General features: G+C 54.0%; 1 protein-coding gene across 1 annotated transcript in view; it reads right to left on the reverse strand.

The window, feature by feature from the left end:
- CDC42BPB (CDC42 binding protein kinase beta) overlaps nt 1-21,740 on the reverse strand; it is a 102,164-nt gene that overhangs the window by 12,078 nt on the left and 68,346 nt on the right. Inside the window, 17 exon segments of the mRNA XM_060620834.3 lie at nt 229-825; nt 1,918-1,980; nt 2,188-2,404; nt 3,950-4,031; nt 5,050-5,189; nt 5,774-5,910; nt 6,783-6,888; nt 8,156-8,233; nt 8,595-8,684; nt 12,319-12,398; nt 14,114-14,208; nt 15,608-15,756; nt 17,760-17,865; nt 18,280-18,404; nt 18,761-18,866; nt 18,973-19,217; nt 20,557-20,667. Coding sequence (XP_060476817.1) covers nt 229-825; nt 1,918-1,980; nt 2,188-2,404; nt 3,950-4,031; nt 5,050-5,189; nt 5,774-5,910; nt 6,783-6,888; nt 8,156-8,233; nt 8,595-8,684; nt 12,319-12,398; nt 14,114-14,208; nt 15,608-15,756; nt 17,760-17,865; nt 18,280-18,404; nt 18,761-18,866; nt 18,973-19,217; nt 20,557-20,667 — 2,527 coding nt within the window.

A 21,740-nucleotide genomic window follows, 5' to 3' on the forward strand; every position in this document is an offset into this window, starting at 1 on the left:
GGAGGCCGGCTCGAGAGGCAAGCCCGCCTGCAGCCCGCCCGCCCGCCGGTCTGAGACGCGGTGTCAGGACCGCACCTTCTCCCGAAGAGACCCACGGAGCCCGCCGCTCCAGCGCCTGACTGCTCAGCTAAGGGAACCGAGAGACAGACCAAAGCGAAACAGGACACGTGCTCACTGTCGATGTGAAAAGCGGCAACAGAGATACGGCAACAGAAAACATATACATACTACAGGCAACAGGCGCCGCAGGCCACATGAGCTCCTGCATGCGTGACCTCCGGCCTTGCGGGTCCACGTACAGTCCCATGTGGCTGAAGCAAAGCAGGTACTCCTCGCTTTTGAGCTCCACAGCACAAAGGGCATCAAAAGACTGCTGTGAGAGGAACGTGAGCGAGGGGTCACTGGGATTTACCAGGGTCAGAGCCTGCCCGTCCCCCTGGGGGCTCAGCACACAGAACCCAGAAGGGTAGCCCACACAGAGCTTGTCTTTGATCGCGGCCATCCACTGCACGGGGCCGGGGGCCACCAGCTCATTGAACTTCCTGTGGAAAGGCCTAGTTCTCTGGACCTCATAGCAGAGGACCAGCCGCTTCACGGCCGCGAACAGGCAGGTGGAAGAGCTCTTCTTCAAGGTGGCAGTCGCTATGAGCTGGCAGCCTTTTGTTTCCGGAAGCTTGATGTCGACATTGCTCTCCGCCCCATCAAAGGCAGACCACGGGCAGAGATGGACGTGGTGGTTGCGGCCGCAGAGGAGGACGGCGATTTTCTCTTTGGGAGCGAGCTCGATCTGGTACACTTTCTTGTAGTCGGCAACGCGGACGATCACTGCGGGGATGCAACGTCGGGTCTCAGAGCCGCTCGAGGGCAGCCGCTCGAGGGTGCCAGGAACCTCCCCACCGCTCCCTTCCCCGCAGTCGGCGTGGAGGGATGGCCCCATCACGCTCTAGAACGTGCCTCCACCCCCACCGACCTCACGGCCCTGCAGACGCCAGGGCAGCGCCCTCCTTGAGTGGCCCCCGGGGGCCATTCTAAGACCGCCGCCCTGCCCTGCCCCCCCCAGCACCAGGGCCCCGGCCTGGAGGTGGCGCCGGACGTCCTTCCAGCTCCTCCCTGAGGCCAAGAACCCTCGGGTTGCATTTAGGGAACAAAGACTTGTCTCCGACCTCGCTGGCCCCTCAAGCTCTGCAAGCAGCTGCCATCCCCACCGGGCCCATAACATCGGGGGTATTGGATGTAGGACCTGCACTAAGGGCTCTCTGAGCAGAGCCCTGGGTCTGGACCCTGAGGGACCAACGGGCCCCGGCAGGCCGGCAGCAGGTGACGTGTGTTCGCTCCGGGCTCGGCAGGAAGGGAACGCTGCCCACCCGGGAACAGCCCCTCATTTCTAGGGGCGGTGCCCAGACCCTGGCCCAGGGCCCAGGCCAGTGCTGGTCTCCTTGTGTTTCTGTCCCCGGACACAGGGCAGTGAGTGGGGGAGACAGGAGATATTCTGCGTTCTCCTGCCGAGCAGAACGAAATGTCAAAAATCTGAAGCAACAGAAGGGAAGTTCCTGTCAGGTCTCGGCACACGGAGGAATTCAGGAAACGTTCTTCCTTCTAGGAAGCTCCCCCGCCCCCAGCTGCCTATGCAGTCCTCTCCTAGACGAGCTCGGTGAGGGCCGTGAGCAGCTCGCCCCCGGCCCCTGGGGCTGCTCTCTGCCCCGCGCTGCACCCTGCGCTCGGAGGCACCGGTGAACGTTCCACGGCTACTAACATCTGTCTTATTTGTCGCAAACTGCTTTTCTCAGCTGTCCGCCCTTCCCTTCCTTTGCGCGCTTCCCACATCACCGAGCGCGTCCCAGCCCTCGCGGGTTCCTGCCACGCATCCCGCTCCCGTCTGCGCGAGCCCAGGACGGACAGGAGCCCCTGTGCACTCACCATCACGGGTCACCTCTATGACATAGAGCCCTTCTTCCAGGCCGACCACGATCCTGTCCCCATCTGTCAAGGCAGGAGAGGTAGGAACACAAAGTCAGCGCTACAGGCGCGCCATTCGCTTTTCAGAGCAGGTGCGGGACTACATTCGAACGGACGACGCGGCCGTGGCCTTCGTGTGCTGGCGCGCTCAGGTCCGGCCCCGCAGCACCCCCCAGACGCGCTGCCGTCCGTGCTGGGAGAGCGCGGCCCCACGCGGCCCCCGGCACGCACCCACGACGGCGGCGCTCAGGACGGCCTTGATGAGAGGCAGCGTGCTGTCGTAGGCCTCCTGCGGGACGTGCACGATCTGGTTCCTCAAGCGGTTCTTGTGGAGGATCGACTGCAGTCCTTCTAGAATCCCAACCCACTTCCTCTTTTCGTTCTCATTTTCTGTCAGAATGAGCAGTGAGCTGGTCTTAGAAGGTGTCCCTAAGAGAGAGGCTGTCACCTTCATGACAGACAAAGAGAAGAGCCATAAGACAACCAAACCACAGCAAACAGACGCCCCCCAGCCTGGCCCGGCCACCACCTCGCACCGGAGGTGGGCAACAGGAGGGCGTGCTTCCCAGCACCGTGACTCGGGCGCCCGCGGAGGGTGTGAGGGGCTCTGCTGCTGAACACGGGCAGGGGCACAGCGATAAACAGGCACCCCGCGTCCCCTCCTTGTCAGGTTCTAGTTAACTCCACTCTTGCCAAAACCGTCATGTAGTCATCCCATTTAAAAACTGATTTGTCGGGGCGGCTGGGGGGCTCAGTCCGTTGAGTGTCGGACTGCAGCTTAGGTCATGATCTCGCAGTTTTTGTTTTACAAGTCCTAGCCCCGCGACGGGCTCTGTGCTGCCAGCTCAGGAGGGCCTGGAGCCTCGTTTGGATTCTCTGTCTCCCTCTCTCTGTGCCCTGCCCCTACCCACACATGGTTTCTTTTTTTCTCAAAAATAAATTAAAACATCGAATAAAACAGAAACTGATTTCTTGAATGCCCTTGTTATAATTAAAAGCAGATTCTCAGAATGTGTACGGGAAAAACAGAATCTCCAACAAAAGCCTTTTGCCCAAACACGCCTCCCTGTGAGAGTCCCCTGGGCAGCTGAAGCTCCTACAGAAGGATCACCTTGTAAGCAACGGTGGCAGCTTTCTGTGTTGTACGTAAGAGGCAGTTCCTGAATTGAAAGGACTTCCTGGATTCCATTTGGTGTCAGCCAAACTTCTACCGTATTTATAAAATATCCCCAATGTGGGTACCTGGGGGGCTCAGTCGGTTAAGCGTCTGACTCTTGGTTTTGGCTCAGGTCCCGATGTAACAGTTTTGTGAGTTTGAGCCCCGCATCAGGCTCCGTGCTGACGGTGTGGAGCCTGCTTGGGATTCTCTGTCTCCCTCTCTCTGCCCCTCCCCCACTCACGTGGTCTCTCTCTCTTTCAAAGTAAGTAACTTAAAAAAAAAAAAAAATCTTCAAAAAAATCCCCAGTGGAGGGGTTGGGGGGATCCTTTCCCCATCCCACAATCTCTCAGAAGCTTCCTAATGGCGCACCGTCTAACGTAAACTCAGTGGGGGTGGGGGGGAGGGGCCTCTCCATCTCAGCCAACAACAGTGCTGAGAAACGTCTACTGGCTTCTTCCTGTTTCGCTCCAGGTAGTGGCCGCTGAGTCCCAGGAAGGAAAGCTGCGGCGGCACACTGCACCCGTGAAGGGCGACGTGGCGGCTCCCAGCGTCAGGCACGTCGTGACCGGAGTCACAGACATACGCGGCGGCTGAGGTGCAGGACGGAAGGCAGTGCCAGTGAGGTGGGGGAGACGGGGCCTAGGAAGGAAGGACCCCAACACGAGGGAAGGAATCAGGGGGGCAGGAGGTAGAGGAAGAGGAGGTCCACCCTGGACCGGCTAGCCCCTTGCTATGGCACAACGAAACGCTCCGAAAAAGAACTGTTATTTTAACCACGGGAGTTCTTTCTTACGATTAGTGAAACATCTCTAAGAAACAGAAAAAAAGCATACCCTGAATATACACGGGACGTCTCGGCGAGAAGCATGTATGACATCTGAGGCCAGGACCGAGCTCACCGAGAACTCCTCGTCCCTGGTAAGAAACGGAACACTCGGAATATCAGAAAGAAACGTGCATGCGGGCCGGTCCTCCGCCCCACTTATGGGAAAGGATACAGAACGTGAGGCGGACCCCTTGCCTCCACCTGGGTAAGAAAGCACGCTGACAAAGCCAACAGGTGACTCAAGGACCCTGCATGCGTTTCAGTGGTTAGGGACGTGGGAGAACAGAAGCTCCTTCCCTGGTTCACACCGTTCTAGTCTGGTCACAGACACGTCACCGAACTGGCCCCTACTTGGCTACAATCAAGTGGCCGCTTGGCGATGGCCCCTAAGGAAGGGGGTGCAACGTGCCAAAGTGACTGCGGGAGCCCCGTGTCCGATACCCTCCGAGTCCTGGGCTCCACATCTAACACCAAGTCCCCGTGCCGCCTGCCAGCCAGCGGCCTCTTCGTCACGAGGCTGGGGCCCATCCTAGCCCAGTGGCGGATGTGCAGTGGGGGCCGCCGCGGAGGTGACCCCGCTACGCTTCCATCCCTGAAGCCGTCGTCAGGGCGCCTGCCACAGCCCGCTGTCCCCAAGAACAGCTGGGGACAGAGGTGCCGGGCCCTAGCCCAGGGTGGGTGCCAACGGGCGGAGGGGACTCCGGGCCCTGGGCTGAGCGTGTCCCTTGTGCTGACTCCGCCCCGCCGGCCTCCCAGGTCTGATGCCGGGAGGGCCCGTGGTGAGATGAGGTGTAGGAGAGGGTGTCGTGCGGCAAAGCCCAGGGCTCTAGGTCGCTGTCACAAAGGGTACTCTCAGGTTCTGACACCTTAGGCTGCACGGTGTGTCTCTGGGGTATGTTCTCCCTGCTCTTGGGACGTGTCGTTTTCTTATGTTTTACAAATGTCTACCTGGCAAACCGTAGTGTGCAAAAATACCCAGGCTGCTACAGCACGCACTCTACGTGCGTACAGTGTGCACGGATGCGAAGGTGTGACGGGGCTAAAGATCACCAAGCAGCACAGTAAGTCGGAACTCACACGATAGGACAGACCACACAGAACACGCACCTGAGGTCTAGGACCTGGCTGGCGACAACGCCAGGCTGGGTAGATTTTCCTTCAGGCAGGTCGTAGAGGAAGAGCTTGCAGTCACAGACCACCGCGTAAGCCCGCTGCCACCCCTTCTTCACCCCGGTAGGCTTTGGGACCTACAGGGAACAGCGGCCACATTCCAGTCCACGCAGCGGAGGCCGCGGCCCCGGGAGACGTCCCGCCCGTGGTTTCCTTCCAGCTGCCGAACGGCTGGCCCGCTCCTCCGGGGACAGCCCCCTCGCGCCCTTCCCAGGCTGGTGCCAGGGCCGGGTCTGGGCCCGGGAAGACTCAGGCACTACTGGGGAGGGATCCACACGTGGTACAAGGTGATGCACGGGCCAAGGCGGACGAGTCAGCAGACAGGCGTGTTCACACACACAGCTGCGAGGCTGCGGCCGGAGGCTGTCCGGACACAGTGGTTTTCAGGCGGCACTTGGCCACAGAGCCCTGTCTTTAAATGCACGGCCCAGAAGGCGGGGACAAGGGGCTCTGGCAGACGGAGATGTTTCTGTGGGGTCCTCGGAACCCAGGCCCCAGTGCCTTAGCGCCCAGGAGGGGAGGCCTCCCAGGAGCAGCGCGAAGGTCACTTCACAAAGCAACCAAGGACAGCCCTCGGGAGCAGTGGGGTGTGACTCTTGTGTCATGGCGCCCGAGGCCAGGAGAGCTGAGGCGACGGAACCCGGGTCTCCGCGCGTCCTACCTTGACGTAGCCCTTGTAGGCCGTCCCTATGCCTCTCTGCACGTCCACGCCGAGCGGCCGCTTGGACTGCTCAGGAGGGATGGGGCACACCTGGGGAGCGCTGTCTCTGCAGGCCACGTGGCAAGCGAAGGAGCACACTGGGAAAGCGCAGGGATGGGGTGGGGGGGGGAGGCACGGCCGTCAGAGCCTCCGGGGCAGGACGAGGCTCAGTAATCACCTCCCCGAGTCGCGGGAAGGGTCCAGACACCCAGTGCAGCCAGCACATTCTGGAACACAGGCCCCACAGAGCCCCGGGACTCTGGCACCAAGCAGCTCTCCGGCAAGCTGGCGGGGCCCTCGTGGGGAGGCGAGGGCTGGCGTCGGGGGCGCAGCCCCCGGGAAGCCACACCTTGCTGCCACACTGCTCTCCCGGGAAGCCACGCCTTGCTGCCACAGGCGTGTGACAGGGCAGTGGCTTCAAGGACACACAGGTGTCCTGGCAGCCGATCAAAAGGCCTGCCAGTAACAAAGGGAAAGGCTGCTGCTACCAGGTAGAACACAAAGCTGTTTTGCAGAGCACCCCCCGCCCAGCTGCTGTCGCTGGTGTGACTTCGGCAGGCGGCTCATCTGTGAGACGGGTGATCAAATGCCCTGAACCGGTCTTGCTGCCCGATGCGAGTACAGCGCCCGGCCCAGGGCGGGAGCGCAGCAGGGGAGACACAAAATACCGGCTTATCCTCAGACGCCGTGATAACGGAGAAGCTTAAAGTCCTGTTTACTCTCTGCTCTTCCTGATTTTCCAGGACCCTACACGTTTCGTATTATGGCAAACAATACTCGGCTCTCCCAGTGCAGCGAGGACCCCTCCTGAGTGTTCACAAAGCTACAGAGAGAGGACCCGCCCTCGACTGGCTCACAAATAGGCTTCCCTTCAGCTGCACCTGACCTTGGAGTAATTCCCTCCCGGGACAGCCGCCCGCCCCCCCCTCCCCCCCACCCCCCAGCCCCAAGGCGCAGGGCCCACACTCACCCTCGCAGGCGTAGCCCTGGCGGACCAGCCCCACCATCAGGGAGGTGCAGTGGCTGCACTGCGTGGGGCTGGAGAAGGACTTGATGCTGAACTGGTGAGCTTTTGGCTGGAGGAAGAATATCGAGAAGGTGAGACCCAGGCTCTGAGCAGAGACCGTGTGTTTATGGTCAAGTTTATAAACTCGGCCATGGCCTTGAAAGGTCGAAAAGGTGCAGTTTCACTTTGAGATGTACGCGCTAACCAGAGAGGAGTGCTTAACACCCATCTACAGAGCTGGAGCCTGAAAATAAGTCAACGCGTTTCCTTCCGTGAGCTTTGGTCTTGCTACCAAAACACCACGGGGGGATGGGTAGGGCCGCTGTGGTACCACGGCTGCCACCGACTCTGGAGCAAGCTCCGTGCCTCCTGGAGGCCCCTGGGGGGGGGGGGGGGGGAACCGCCCCCACAGCTGCCCTTGCACGTGAGACCGAAAGACATGCCAGGAATGGACGGCAGCCCTGTTCTGGAGAGCAAAGGCCTGGACAGACCCCCGTCCCGTTGGGAGGACAGACACGAGGACACAATCACGGGAGGCTGAGCAGAGGAACAAGCCGCAGACACGAAGGACAGTGAGTCTACACAGCTCCGACACAGCAAAACGAAAGGACTGTTACTCGGGGATGCAAATACCATAAAACCATTTGTAAGAAGCAAGGGAGCAGTGAACACGAGATGCAGACAGCAGTCCACCTGACCCCTGACTGTGCAAGAAGCTAAGTCCAAAGCCCAACAAAATCAAGGTCTGTCCCTAGCTGGCACGGCTGCCTACGGTTGAGGCCACGTCTGCATGAAAAGGAAAACAAAACGCATCTAAATGTGTGAAGCCAAACGCTAAGCCTGGAAACACAACAGGAGCTCGGGGGTCAGTGCCAGACCTTCTGAGCTGGCGCCTGGCTCTCCAGATGTGCTTCTGGAAAAGACAGGTGAGAAAACTGCACATTTGGTGCGGCCCCCCTACTCTGGGGACACACCTTCCCACGAGCCACAGGGTTCTCTACTGCCGGAAGTGCAGACAGGTAAGCGGAAGTAAGTTTGCAGAAGGAACACAGTAGATACATAACACAGAGTGGTCACCATCAGAGAAGGGAACGTGATCCAGAAAATGAAGGAAAACGAGAGGAGTTCTGAAATTTCCCAATTAGAATGTGACGACTTGTCATTGTTTTAATTAAGGAAACACAGGGTCCAGACACTTCCTGGGCCACACTGTTCACAGCAAACCATTAACAGGACACAAGGGTCTCACCGTGTCTATAAAACCAATGAGCCTATCTTATTCATACAGTTACCTTCTAAAATAGAGAAGGTGCCATGGGTAAAAGCAAGGGCCCTACCTTTGGTCCAGCCAGAGCGAGGGGCTGCGTGGTGGGCAGCGGCACGGTGGGCGGCCTCTGTGGGGCCCGAGCCATGTCCTGGGGACAAGCAGGCACAGGTGAGCATCCTCTTAGCTCAGTACTGCTCTAACATGTCAGACCCTGCTTGGGATTCATTTCTCCCTAGAACTGATTAATAATGAACTGCATTTTTAATTTACTACATTGTTGAGACATCTGCCTGTGCTCATCCAGCCGATGCACGGGCAGTCCCTCGGAGATACAAGTCAGGCCCAGCAGCTGGTGATGGGATCTGGCTACAAGGTGTGAGGCAGGACCAGGGGGGCCACCTTGGCATGAGGGCAGCCTCTGTTCACCGAGGGCAGCATGTGGCACACGGGCATGGGGGTGGTGGGTCCCGAGGTTCTCGCAGGGTAGTATATAGTATGACACTGCTTACTTCTTGCTGCTCTGTGCTTGCAGCCACAGACACCGACGGGGACACCTCTGGCTTCGGGGCTTGTGTTTCCTGCTCCCCAGTGGAGCTGCTCTGTGAAAATAAAGGCAAAGAAACAGTGGGAAGGAGAGAACTACAGAAGTCACACTCCGATTCCGTGGTCTGCGTTTCGAGAGTGTTCCACCGGGGACCCAAGGTCCCGGCCCCGGCTCTGGCTCCCATCTGACCCCACCTCACTCACAGCCAGGCTGCCTTCCCTGAGGACCACTGCCCATGGCATTCTAAGACCAGAGTGATGACTGTGGGGTCTGTCAAGTCACAGCTGTTACCAAAGGCCAGAAGCTCCAAGCCTCCCCCTCCAACCAAAGCCCTTGCTCACACTCTCCCCACGGCCCTGTGTAAGGGGCAGAAACTGGAAACCACCAAGCCGCTGCTGTCGTTCAGAAATGATTTCATCCGTACCTGGTATCGTTGAGATAAAGGAGTCAAATGTTTTTGACCTCATTTCAGGGATCAAGAAGAAATTCTGAGATCAATAGGGGTCTGTGGGCCTATGGCCAGAAGCAAGAATTTCCCTGAAAGCCTTATGACACGGGGAAGCAATGTTTTGTCCTAAGCACTCAAGATTCCCAAATTAATTTCAGTTTGAAATTGAAGCTAAAGCTTTGAATCTAATCTGAAGCTATTCTAAAACCACTTAAAAATGACCTCATTTTGGGGCCCCTGGGTGGCTCAGTCGGTGAAGCACCCAACTTCAGCTCAGGTCATGATCTCATGGTTCGTGAATTCAAGCCCTGCATCAGGCTCTGTGCTGACAGCTGTCTCTCTCTCTCTCAAAAATAAATAAACATTAAAAAAAAAATTTTTTTAAAATGACCTCATTCGGAGTGTTATTATTTCCTGATGAAAGGCTATTGCTATTTAAACAGACACACATAAACCATGCGTGTGTGCAGTGAGCGGGAGCGAGCGCTGGGACACAGAAGTAGCTGGGCTAGGTTCCTACAGGGGCAGTTTGCAGCTGTTACCCTGTGTTCCACACTGAACTCCCAATCAAGCAAATCAGAGAAACACTTTCCAAAAGTTGTAATTAACAAGGTTCCTGTGGAAGGAGCCAAATTCAACTGGGAAGGTAGCACAGCACATAAACACCGCAGTTTGTGAATTTGTTAATTTCACAAGGGAAATGCTATACCAATTAGCTAATTATCCAAGCTACAATAGTAAGCAAATTTCTCCCATAAATATGGTATGTTACACGCGTTAGCGTTCCATCTCTCCATGAACGAGGAGCAAGAGAATATTAAGAAACCTGAGTGGTTTCACTTGGTTGGTCCAAGGATGGGAATTAAGGGCAAGGAGTCGTCCACGACTGAGGGCTGCTAGGGACACAGGGAGGGCGTGGGGGCCAGCCTCAGCAGTGACGGCTGCTTCCCAAGAGGCTAGCAGAGAAGATGTGGGGGAGGCAGCGTCCTTGATGGTGACAGAAGCGAGGAACAGAACCGTCACTCCCCAACCAATGAAAACTTGCATAAAAATACAGTGATTCCATCACTGTGGCCAATCATTCTAATAGTTAACAACATGTTTAATAGGTAGAAAGCAGGGTAGAAGCTTCTAAAAGACGATTCTCAGGTCTGGAAACACCTCCTGACAAACCCAGACTCTGACCAAGGATTTGCTACTTAAACCACAGAGGTAAGGAGGGACTGAGACCAAACACGAAGACGGCAGGAGTGCTGACCCCCCGGACACGGTACCAAGATTACGGCCTCCATCTAGCTCCGTGACAAAACCTCCCGACTGGCTGTCTACAGTGGCGCCGAGTTCGGGCTGAAACCACCTGCCCCAGGGATGGCTACTCTTGCTCTAATTCTGTGTCTAATGCCGCTCTCCTGGCCGCCTCCATCCCGTTAACAACGGCAGCCCTCGGGTTGCCGCGATGTGTCTAGCGTGCCAGCAGTGAGAGAGGGACGAGATCTACGAAGCAGGACGTTTCTGAAAGAACCGCCGTGTGAGGACCAGGTAAATCTATCTGCTGCTTAAAACTCAGGCCTTCAGGGAAGAGACGAGCATCACCAACTTGACAAGAAACCATTCTGACAGGTGAACATGAGCAGGTGTGAGCCAGAGCAGCAGGACCCACGCAAACCTACTTGATTCTGTAAGAACCGCTGCCAGGCACGGGCTGCTGGCCTTCACCGACCCGTGGGCGCAAGGCTGCTGGCGGACGGACATCCGGCAGCCTTCCCGACGGCTCGACGCTTACGAAGGGGCGGGGCGGGGCCTGGCAGACGCCACCTCCGCCTGACGACGAAAGCATCACGAAGCCTACACACTCGGGACGTCCACATCCTGTGCGGCATCCCTGCCACAATGTCCAACCCACGTCAAATCAGCCATCAGACAAATCCGGAGCGTAGGACACTCAGTGAGACGACTGGTACAGATGCCACAAAAATACCAATGTTATAAAAGGTGGGGGTGGGGGAGAAACTGGGACACTGTTCCAGATCAAAGACTAAATGCGACCTAGGAGCTCTGCTTGGACCCTGACAAGGGGAGGCAAACCAGCCGTAAAGGACACTCAGGGAACAAGGGACATGTAAAACATGCGTGCTCTACTACAGCATCAGTGCAAAGGTCTCGTGCAGGACAATGACATTATGGTTGTGTTAGGAGAACATCCTTCATCTTAGGAAACAAACACTGGTGCGTTAGGAGAAAATGGCAGGGAGAGATACCTATGTGTTTACTATACTATTCTTTCAACTTGCCTGCAGACTTAACGTTTTCTTAAAAAAAAAAATGATGGAAATCAACGAAAACGACGACATGCCATCAGAAGTCCCATTAATGAGATTTGTTTTCGCTATTTTTACTTTCTGGCTTACTTCAAGGGTTGCTAGCAAGGGTCCACCCCTATCGTCTGGAGAGAAGCGGTAAAGAAGGCACTGGGTCCGCGGGCAGCGCACAAAGGGAGAGACGGGACTCACTCGGAATGGCTCCCTCGGGCCGCCCCGCCTACCCGGTGCGGGTCGCTGAGCAGGGGCGGCCACGGCAACAATTCTCCCCAACCAGCCGTCCGCCCACCCCACGGGGGCCGCCGGAGACCGGCGGGCCATACAGAAGTCACTGAAGTGGTAATGAGACTGGCTTAGTCTTCATTTGCGGCAGGGTGGGAATGTGTATTTAAAAACCCGCCTGAGGGGTGCCTGGGGGGCTTAGTAGGTTAAGTGAACGACTTTGGCTCGGGTCATGATCTCATGAGGGTTCGAGCCCCTGTGCTGACAGCTCAGAGTCTGGCGCCTGCTTCGGATTCTGTGCCTCCCTCTCTCTCTGCCCCTCCCCCACTCGCACTCTGTCTCCGTCTCAAAAATAAACATTAACAAAAATTTGTTTTTAATAAAAAAAATAAAAATCAAAACCCGTCTGAGATGCTCACCACACAGCCAGAAGCCAGTGCCGATTCTTCCCTGAAGATGCTGAGCACTTTCTTAGCTTCCACTTAAGTCTGGGGAAGCATCTCTGCGAGCATTTCCGGTACCTTAAATGTCTCTAACCTCACCCATTTGACACTCTGGGTCACTCCTAGGTCAGCACGACAGAGAAAACTGTCAGGTGTCAATTTACTAGTGTGCTTGTGGCCCCACCGGTGGTCAGAGCATGTCCTACCAACTCTAACTTATCACAAACTCATTTGTCACTTTTTAAAATAACTACTTACTCTAAATGTCAGATCGTGTCCAAGAGGTGCAGTGTTGAAATACTCAAAAATAGAATCCTGAAAATCTGGAAGTTTCAATCCTATAAAAAAGAAACAGACTAGTCAAGGCAAATTTAAAAGACCATCTGTGCTCCCATGGGGAGACTCAGCACCATCAAGATGTCAATTCTCCTTAACCTAACGGATAAATCTGATGTGATTCTAGTTAAGTTCATTTGGAGAGCGTCTCAGAAGTCCTTAAAAAAAGGGGTTGGGGGAGGAGATCTACCAGATACTAAATCAGATTTACTGAAACCTCTTTCATCACAATCCAGTGGTTCCTGCCGGTGAACAGTGAACAGGGCAGGAAATCCAGAAACAGTCTCAAGTGCCGTGGTGACCTCATGTGGTAAGAGTCACATACAAAATTGGTAGGCAGAGGAACTTCTCAATAACTGGTATTAGACGACTAGCCACAGGAAAAGATAAAACTAAAAACTAGATCCGCTCCTCAAAATGCACATCAGAGTAAATTTCAAATAGACCAGTAATCCACATTTAAAAAATGAAACCTGTATACAAGTATTAGAAAATATGAGTGAATTATTTGAGTACCTGGGGACTCAGAAATATTCCCCTGTAACTGAAAAAAGGGAAAAAAATGACAAATGTGATGCACACACACACACAAAAAACCCAAAAAACCTTATGCTTGGTAAAAAATATAAGCAAAATAAAAATGACAAAAGACAAACTGGGAAAATATTTGCAACTTTCATCACAAACAAAAGGCTCTACATATTCTATCCTCCATCTACAAAGTTTCTAGAAAAAAAACTTACTCTGAATTTTAAAAAGTGAGCAAAAGATACAAATACATAAAAATCACAGAATAAGAAAATCTCAAGGCGCGTGGGTGGCCCAGGCAGTTAAGCGTCCAACCCGTGATTTCAGCTCAGGTCATGACCTTGCGCTTTGTGGGACTGAGCCCCGAGTCGGGCTCTGCGCTGACAGTGCAGAGCCTGCTTGGGATTCTCTCTCTCCTTCTCTCTCTGCCCCTCCCCTGCTCACAAGTAAACATTAAAGAAAAAAAGTAAAGAAACACAAATAGCCCTTAAACATACAAAAGGTGCTCAATCTTGCTCGTAAGAGGGACGCAAGCACAATCTGTATTCTAATGCTCCTTCCCACCTGTTCGCTGTGTGCTCACACTGTGTGCACGTGGCTGTGGGGCAGAGCCGTCGCCTGTGCGCGGGCAGGGACACAAGTGCACAAGCCTCTGGGGCGGCCACCGTCACCGCCAGCATCAGCGCAAGCACGCTTACTCCTTAACCGGCACTCCCACTTCCAAAAATCTACCCCCACGTGCCCCACAAGAACAGGACATGTTACCCACACACGGCTACTCCTTACAGCACCTGCTGTGACAGCGAGGGAACAGCCCGACCCCCGTCCATAGCCCCCAGCAGGGTGCGGTGCCGCCGGGACGGGACCAGACCACCTCTCATGCCGTGGCCCTACCCACTCACAGATCGGAGGCCCCAGCAGGCTGCCTCGTGTGATCAGGGGGACACGGATGGGTGACTCTACGTACACGTGTATTTGCTTTGCACTTCCAAGAGGAAACAGGAAGGATAAGCCACAAACTGTGGTTACCTTCGAGAAAGGCATATTTGAACATACGCTACCTCAGAACATTGGCTTCAAAATCATGTTAAGTGCTTTCTTTATATAACTAAAAACTATTAAATCTAAAATAAAACCATGTTGTTAAAAAAAACCTTATATTTAAATACTTCAGAAGCTTATAATTTACCAGTATCTGCTCTAAATTTTTCTTCCATCTTTTTCTTCAAAATTTCCATTTCTTCTAATAATTCTCTATTTTTGGCTTCGGAATCCTTTAGTTTACTAAAACAAAAAATAAAAAATAGAAGGCTTTGAGTACCCTGAGAACAGATATCTACACGTTGATTCAGTGAGTGTCAAAATGTGAGGGCAGGGGTTAATTTCCAGCGCCTGGCAAAGTGCCGGAACATGGCAGGCTCCCCGCTGCGAACGGAAACACAAATCCACTCTTGGCATGGGTGAGTCCGCTGAGCATGTTACAGAGATTACAGATATTTCAGAATTATAAACAGACATGGATTTTCAAAATCATGGTTAATGAAGGTGTATCTGGAGGCCCTCGTGGAGTTTCCGACCCTCCCAGTCTCTTTCCAAATGAGTCCTTTGTCCTCCGAGGACACACCACCCAGATTACTCAGCCATCAGACCTCCAAACGTCATTCCCACAACCAGCGAGACGGCGGGCTGGACGAGACCACGACCACCGCCTGAGCACAGCTGCGGGGGGGGCGGGCCTTGGTTCCTACGCTTTCCTGCAGGGACAGAGCAGTCAGGCCGCTGCAGTGACCTGGCCAGGAGGCGAGTGGTGCAGTCCAGCAGCTGAGTGGGGGTTCTGCGCCGAATTAGCAGGTGATGCTGGCTGACCTACACCTCTCTGCATCTCGCTGTCCTCATCTGTAAGATGGGGCTCAAGAGTGCTGGCCTCCTGGAAGCACCGTGACAGTCACGTGATTAACAGGATCAACCTCTTACAGGGAGCGTACCTGAACGGTAGCCATCGCTACTCTTACTCTTTTAGCCCCAAACTAACAAGATGTGTGACTCGGTAATCCCATCAGTGACCCTGTTCGTGACATCCAGGTCCCCACCTTCCACATCGACAGCTACTACAGGTAGGTTGGCCTGGGTTTTACGAGAGAGCAGTTCACGACCATCTCCTGGGCATATAAGCCTGCCAGCGGCGGCCTCTCATCAAACATTCACTGAATTTACTGTTGTGTAAAAATGGGTGTCAGAAAAAAGGGTCAGAAAAAAGTTTTGAGATAGGCATACCGTCTTCAACCTGTATTTACAGTATTAGTTTTAGGTTAAAAGGGAAAACTCGAAGTTGATGAAACAAACAGCACTTAGGGAACAAGCAGGCCAGAACTGTCCCTCAGACGTGTGGCCGTGTCTTGTCACCGGGCACAGGGAGGACCAGCATCTGCCTCTTACACACACAGATGTTGGCACTTCAAAACCGCGGGCTCCCATCGCTTCACTGCTTCCTGAGAAAATAAGCACAGCCCTCCGATGCGCGCAGGGCATTTGCACATCCACCCCATCGATTCCCACTGAGTGCCTACTAGGGGCCAGAAACGGTCCACCGTGCAAAGCTCCTTCCAGTCAACTGACGTCACAGAGCAGGGGTGTGCCCAAGGTCACATAGTCCCCTATCGAGTCAGAACACAGTACCAGGTACCTTTCAAAGGAGAGATTCGCGTCTTTGACTTTCCTCAGCTCCTCTTGAACAAGCTGTTTGGCCCGGATCTCCGCCTCAAGAGCAGATTGCAACTCTAGCCGTGCAGACATGTCTAGCTTCTGACTACGGCGCACTTTCCAAAGGGGGTCCTGGAGACAATGATTCAGATATTAAAGATATATACATATATATATATATATATATATATATATTTTTTTTTTTTTTTTTAATTTTTTAACATTTACCTATTTTTGAAAGACAGGAATTGTGCAAGCAGGGGAGGGGCAGAGGGCAAGGGAGACACAGAATCTGAAGGTTCCAGCCTCTGAGCTGTCAGCACAGAGCCCGATGCGGGGCTCGAACTCACAAACCGTGAGACCATGACCTAAGCCACCCAGGTGCCCCTTTAAAGATATATTTTTACGATATTTACTTGTTTAAAAAAATGCTGACACACAATTCATCTTCTTCTAATCTTAAACTTTTATTATCACGTTTAAATATTAACTTAATTAACTTAAATATTAATTTGATAATATTAGATATCATCAAAGTCCATCAGACCCAATTTTAGTCTGGGCTTTTTATGACTTTTATTCTTTATTAGAGATCTTCAAAAGAATGAGCTGCAGCTTAAAAAAATTTTTTTTAAAGAATAAAACTCAACCAGGAGTGCAATTTCTATTTGGGCCCGTTAGACTCTCTTACAAACATATGATATATTGTGGGGGTCTCCGTTACCGTACTCTTCCTTTATCTTGAAACATCTCCTATTTCACTATCCGAGCAATTACGTCATTACTCATCAATCATCCCTGCCCACAACGGAAGACTGAAGGGGCAGGAAGAGCAAGGATGGAGGGCTCAGCAGGGTGAGGTTAACAGTGACCGAGACCAGCTGGGTGGCAGCGTGCTCCCCTTCTCCCACCGAGATGCTGCCCGTGTTCCATCCACTCTCGAGAGGGACAGAAGGAATCTGGAGATTCCACTTTGTTAGACTTTTTTAAAAGCTTTCAGTCCACACAGTTGAGAATTTTTCGTTTTCCGTCCATAAAGAGAAGAAAAGGGAACTGACTAGGGGTTTGCAGGGACAGAGAAATGGGCATTTTATTGGACGCCAACGACTGTGATGAACCCAGTGAATGTCAGAAGCCTGAGTCTTCAGATGACCATGGCCCACACCGATTTCCTCAAGAATCAATGAGTGAATACACTTCTACGGACAGGAAGGAAATACACTTTCATCAGTCAGTCCTTCAACAGGAAGGACTGTTCACACAGAATTCTGCAACAAGAATCTCAATCATCCCATTTTGCTAAAAGGACCTAGGGCTATATTCTTTCGTCTTTCATAAGGTTTACGCACTAGGTTTATTTAACGCAGTTCACAAGCGCGAGCATACCCGTAGATGTGACTGGAAGAGAAAACGCAGAAATGAAAAAAACTTGATCGTTTGAATTGGTACTTCTAAATCTAAAATCAAAAATGAATACATTCTCCAATTACAGAGCGAAGAACACAGCTGTATTCTTCGACAAGATGGTATATGTGCCGGGTGCTCAGGTGACAGGATGAGGAGTAATGACATTCGACATAACAACACCCCTTTGGGGCAAACAGAGCTTCAAACCAGCAAAACAGGGAATAAAAATCTGGGTTTGTGAAGTTCTAACTAAAATGCTAATGAAACAGTTCCCCTACACCTTTATCGTTACTAGTGTTCGTCACTTACAGAATAACTTACACACACATATTGTAAGAAAGGCAGACAAAAGGAGGGACACGTGGGGCTGCGCCCAGAAGTGAGCCTGGGTGGAGACGGCTCGCCAAACTCCAGGCACTCGAAACACACGGACCACTGACGGGGGGGGGTGGTGGGGGGGGGGGGGGAGAGTGAGAGAATAGACAAAACCCATCCATCTCCTTGAGGGCAGGAGCCCGTCGCGCGAACTGCGGTCCCTCCACAGAGTGGCTGTGGTCTCCCAGTAGTTCAGACAGCGGCGCTCTGCACCTGGGGGGCGTCCCTGGCCACACGGAGGCCCGCATCACCCGAGTTACTTGCCCGGCACGGAGTTTCTACACTCGTGTTCAAGGTAAAGCCACTGGGGAGTCCCATCATCATAAAAAGACACGGTTCAGAACAAAGCCTACCAGTGCTCTCGACCCCAGACTGGAGCTCCTCAGTGTCTCGAGCTCTTCGGTCATCTTGGAAGCAAGAGCCTGAAGGTAACCTCGGGCGTCTTTCTCGTCACTGACCCTAGAGGAGGACCATAGAGACCCAGTGAGAGGAGCCGAAGACGAGGACAGGTTCCTGCCCCCCGTGGGACAAAGTGACACAGCGTCCCACCAGCCGGAGCGGTCGCCCACGACCAACGAACGGCTCCGCTAGCAAGGGCCACCCCAGTCCCTCTCTGCCGTGTTGCGTGGGGGCCCGGCCTCCCTTCCGCTAGAACGCGCGGGGTGTGCCAGCCTGACCCACGCCTCCAGGGACCTGGTGCACTCTCTCCACCTTTAGTCCAATGTGAAGAACACCGGACAGAAGTGCGGCCCCTCGACGGCGGCGATTCGGAAGAGGGCGGCGGGTCCGTGCCGAGGCCTAGGGGCAGCGGCGCGGGTGGAGGGAGCGCGAGCGGTGTGGCAGGGCTGGGGAAGGGCGGGCGGGCACACGTACCACTGAATGATCTCTGCGATCTGGGCTTCCCAGTGGGCCACCGACTCCTTCTTGGCCGCCAGGTCCTGTAGTTCATCCTCCAGCTGTCTATTTTGAGCTGTGAGTTTATCCACAAAGGAACAAAGCTGAAATTAAACAATTGTACCACATAACTCGTTATTTGGTGTCCTTTAAACGTGACCTTAGCGTTATTAAAGCTACACGTTCTTTGGAAGATTTTGAAAGTTTTCTTAAATCGTGGTGAAATTTTGCTCCAAACTTCATCTCGGATACGGACTTTTCAAATGTATCTAACTTTGGTCACATTTCAACCCAAATCTGAGCAGACAAATGACAAGAGCAGGGGATTTCAGGAAATTAGCAGCTTCTAACCCAATGGAAACGTGTTACTTCACGTAGGAAGCAAGCTGCATAAACCACCCGACTCCCAGGACCCACGACCGGGAACTAGAGCCCCGAGCGGTGGCATGGACTAGATTACCCGCTCGTTCTCAGCTGTCAGCTTCTTGTTTTCCTCAAACAGCATCGCCCTTTCGCGCTCGTATTTGTCTCTTATCGTGCCTACTGCTTCCTCCATTTCGGCGTGCCTGGGAAGGTGCGAGAGCGGCGGTTCAGAAGCTCCGTGAGCCAATCCTCTCGGTGGCGGGGGCACAAGCCCGCGCTCACAGCACCGAAGGGCGCACGAAAACCTACCGTTCTCGCTTCGACTTTTCCAATTTGTCTTTCAGCATGAGAACTTCCTTCTGCAGGGCCAGCTGGTGGCTTTCCGAATCGTGTACCTCCTTTTTCACATTTTTTACTTCCAGCACATGGGAGGCCTCACGCCTGACCAACTCCTCTTCATAGAACAGGACTTTCTTCTCAAGTTCAGATTTGATTTTGGAAATCTCCTGCTGATGTTCTAAGCTGGCCCCCGGGCCCCGGCCTCCTTGCTTCATCTGAAGATAAAGGTAAAATAAATTACAGGTCCGTGTCTTCCCCTCGAGGGCCACACGGCCCTCCACCCACACCCTGTGCGGACACCCGTACACGCGGCTTCTTCTGTCCCCTCTCCACCAATGGCAGACACGGCGCCCGACGCAGCTGGCCACGGTCGTGAGGTCCTTCTAACAACCGTCGGGCAGATTTGAGGGGCTGACAGCACCTACCTTGCACAAGGGACGTGCCCAGATCTGCCTAGGACCCCGGAAGCTCTGTCTACACCCTGACACAATCGGTCCCCAAAGCCTCCTCACAGTTTGTTCATTCGGGCGACTATGTGTCAGGCACCTTTGTGGTTAAGAGGGTCACATCGAGGTCCCTGCTCTCGTGGGGCAGACAGGGAAAGACCGACGGCCAAGCAGCAAATGAGCAACGAGACACCGACACAGGGCAACGCGGTGAAGCGTGGGGGTGTGGTGCCCGGTGGACAGTTAAAGGAGCCCTTGATGCGGGGACACGTGAAGTGCCACATCGGGCAGAAGGTTCTTCAGCACGGTGACAAACAGCAAGGTGAACGCAGTGAGATGGGCGGGAAACGCTGGGAGGGGTTCTGTCAGGGCCCGAGTCACTGGGAGCTGCTGGGGGCACTGAGGACAGGACGCGCCCTGGTTGCCGCGGGGGGAGGGGGGGGGGTGGACTGTCAGCACCGGCGGCGACGAGCAGACTCAGGCACGAGCACAGACTCAGGCACGAGCGGGCAGAAGTCCAGGCCCCGGGGCTGCCGCCCACAGGCCCAGACGGCAGCAAGGACGATGGAGGGAAACAGGCCCGCCCGAGGTACGTGCCGGGGAGACAGCGGGCCTGTCGTCTCCACCGGCAGATGAGGAAACCCAGGCTCAGAAAGGGGACTCGTGCCCCTGAGGTCACGCCAGGCTAACAAAGAGCGCCCCGTCCCCCACCTCCTCACCCCTGTTCTGGCCCCTGGCGCCTCTCTGCTCGCTCGCTCGCTCACTCCCTCCCGAGGTGCCTGGCTGCCCTTGGCCCTGGGCCACTGGCCTGTCTTCCACTTCAGTGGCAGGACACGGGCTTTAAGGGACTTTTTCAGAAACGGTCTCACTGAATACACAGCAGGTGTCAGGTGTTAGTTTACCAGGACTTACGAGACACTGCCTGACACTTTAAGGAAGGAAAATAGCGAAGGAACTCAGGTTCTAAACGGAAAGAAGGCTGTCATTAAGGCACGTTTGTGACCTGTCACCTCTCCACACCCCGTCCTTCCGGACAAGCCCACCGCGCGGGAGGACTCCCACCACGACAGTCAGGAAGGAGGACGGGCTGGTCTCCTACAGGTACTACCTTGAGGGCCTCGAGCTCACTCTCCACTTGCTTGGAGAAGTTCTCGCTGTGCTCGCGAAGCTTGCGCTCCCGGGAGGCCTCGGCGACGGTGTCCTCCAGGCGGGCTTCCAGCTGCAAGGGGGGCACAGTGCTCACCAGCACGAAGCCGGCCCTGCCCTGGGGCTCTCTGCGGACAGCCCTGAGGGCCCGTCGCTCCTACCTCCGCACCCGATCCCAGGCCCAGTTAACGGCGGAGAAAGACACTTTAAGGCTCCACTGGAACAGCTGGTTAGTAATAAACCGAGTTTAAATTCTAATGTAAACCAGCAACTTGGCATTAAGTTTCCGGACAGGAGACGGACTGGTGACACAGGCAATTGGGATGTCTGCAGATCACAAATCCATCTATCGACTGGTGAAGGTCACGCGCACGTGCCCAAGCAGGGAGCAGCGGAAAGGACCCCCTGCACCTCGGCCGGCTGAGTGCCCTCTCCCTTTACTTTAAAGCAGATCCCAGATGCTGCAGTGACCTGCCCGGAGTGTGGACACTAATGCTTCGCTAGGGGTTCCACTGATGCTACAGCTACAAATGCATCTGGGTTGCAAAATAAACGGAAAAAAAACAAGTAGGTGTTTTGAGACCGACTGACAAAGAGCATGTACTTATAGAGCATCCGATTTTTTACCAAGCAAGTTGTAACAGAATTCAATCCTAAGGGCTGCTTAAAATATGTCACTCGTTAATGAAAGAGCATTTGGAGTGTCTAGGGCAGCCAGTTCTCAAAGCGGGGTCCTGGGGCCCTTTCTAAAAAAGGCCCTTCTTTTTCTAATTATCTGGGTTTTCTTCAAATACTTTATCCAAAACAGTATAACACAACAGGACGAATGCAGAAATAGTTTATCAAGCCAGTTATTAAAGAAAAGCACAAAAATGTAAAAATGCCATTCTTCTCACCAGATGGGGGAAGGGAGTGACTTTTCATAAAAACCGTCAGTTAGCACGTAACGGGTTTACTGTTAAACTGAAAGAAGTGTTTTAATCTCTAACCTGGTAAGCATGAGGAGCTGTAACCGCCACAAACGAAAGCTCTTTGGGGGCCTCGACAGTTCTTAAGGGCATGATGTAGTCCCGAAACCAAAGTTTCAGAGCCACTGGGCTGACCGGGGGCACCAGGCTGAGCCTGATCGTCCTCCTGGCCGCTCCT

Source organism: Panthera onca, chromosome B3 (assembly GCF_046562875.1).
Source record: "Panthera onca isolate mPanOnc1 chromosome B3, mPanOnc1 haplotype 2, whole genome shotgun sequence".
NCBI classification, from domain to species: domain Eukaryota; kingdom Metazoa; phylum Chordata; class Mammalia; order Carnivora; family Felidae; genus Panthera; species Panthera onca.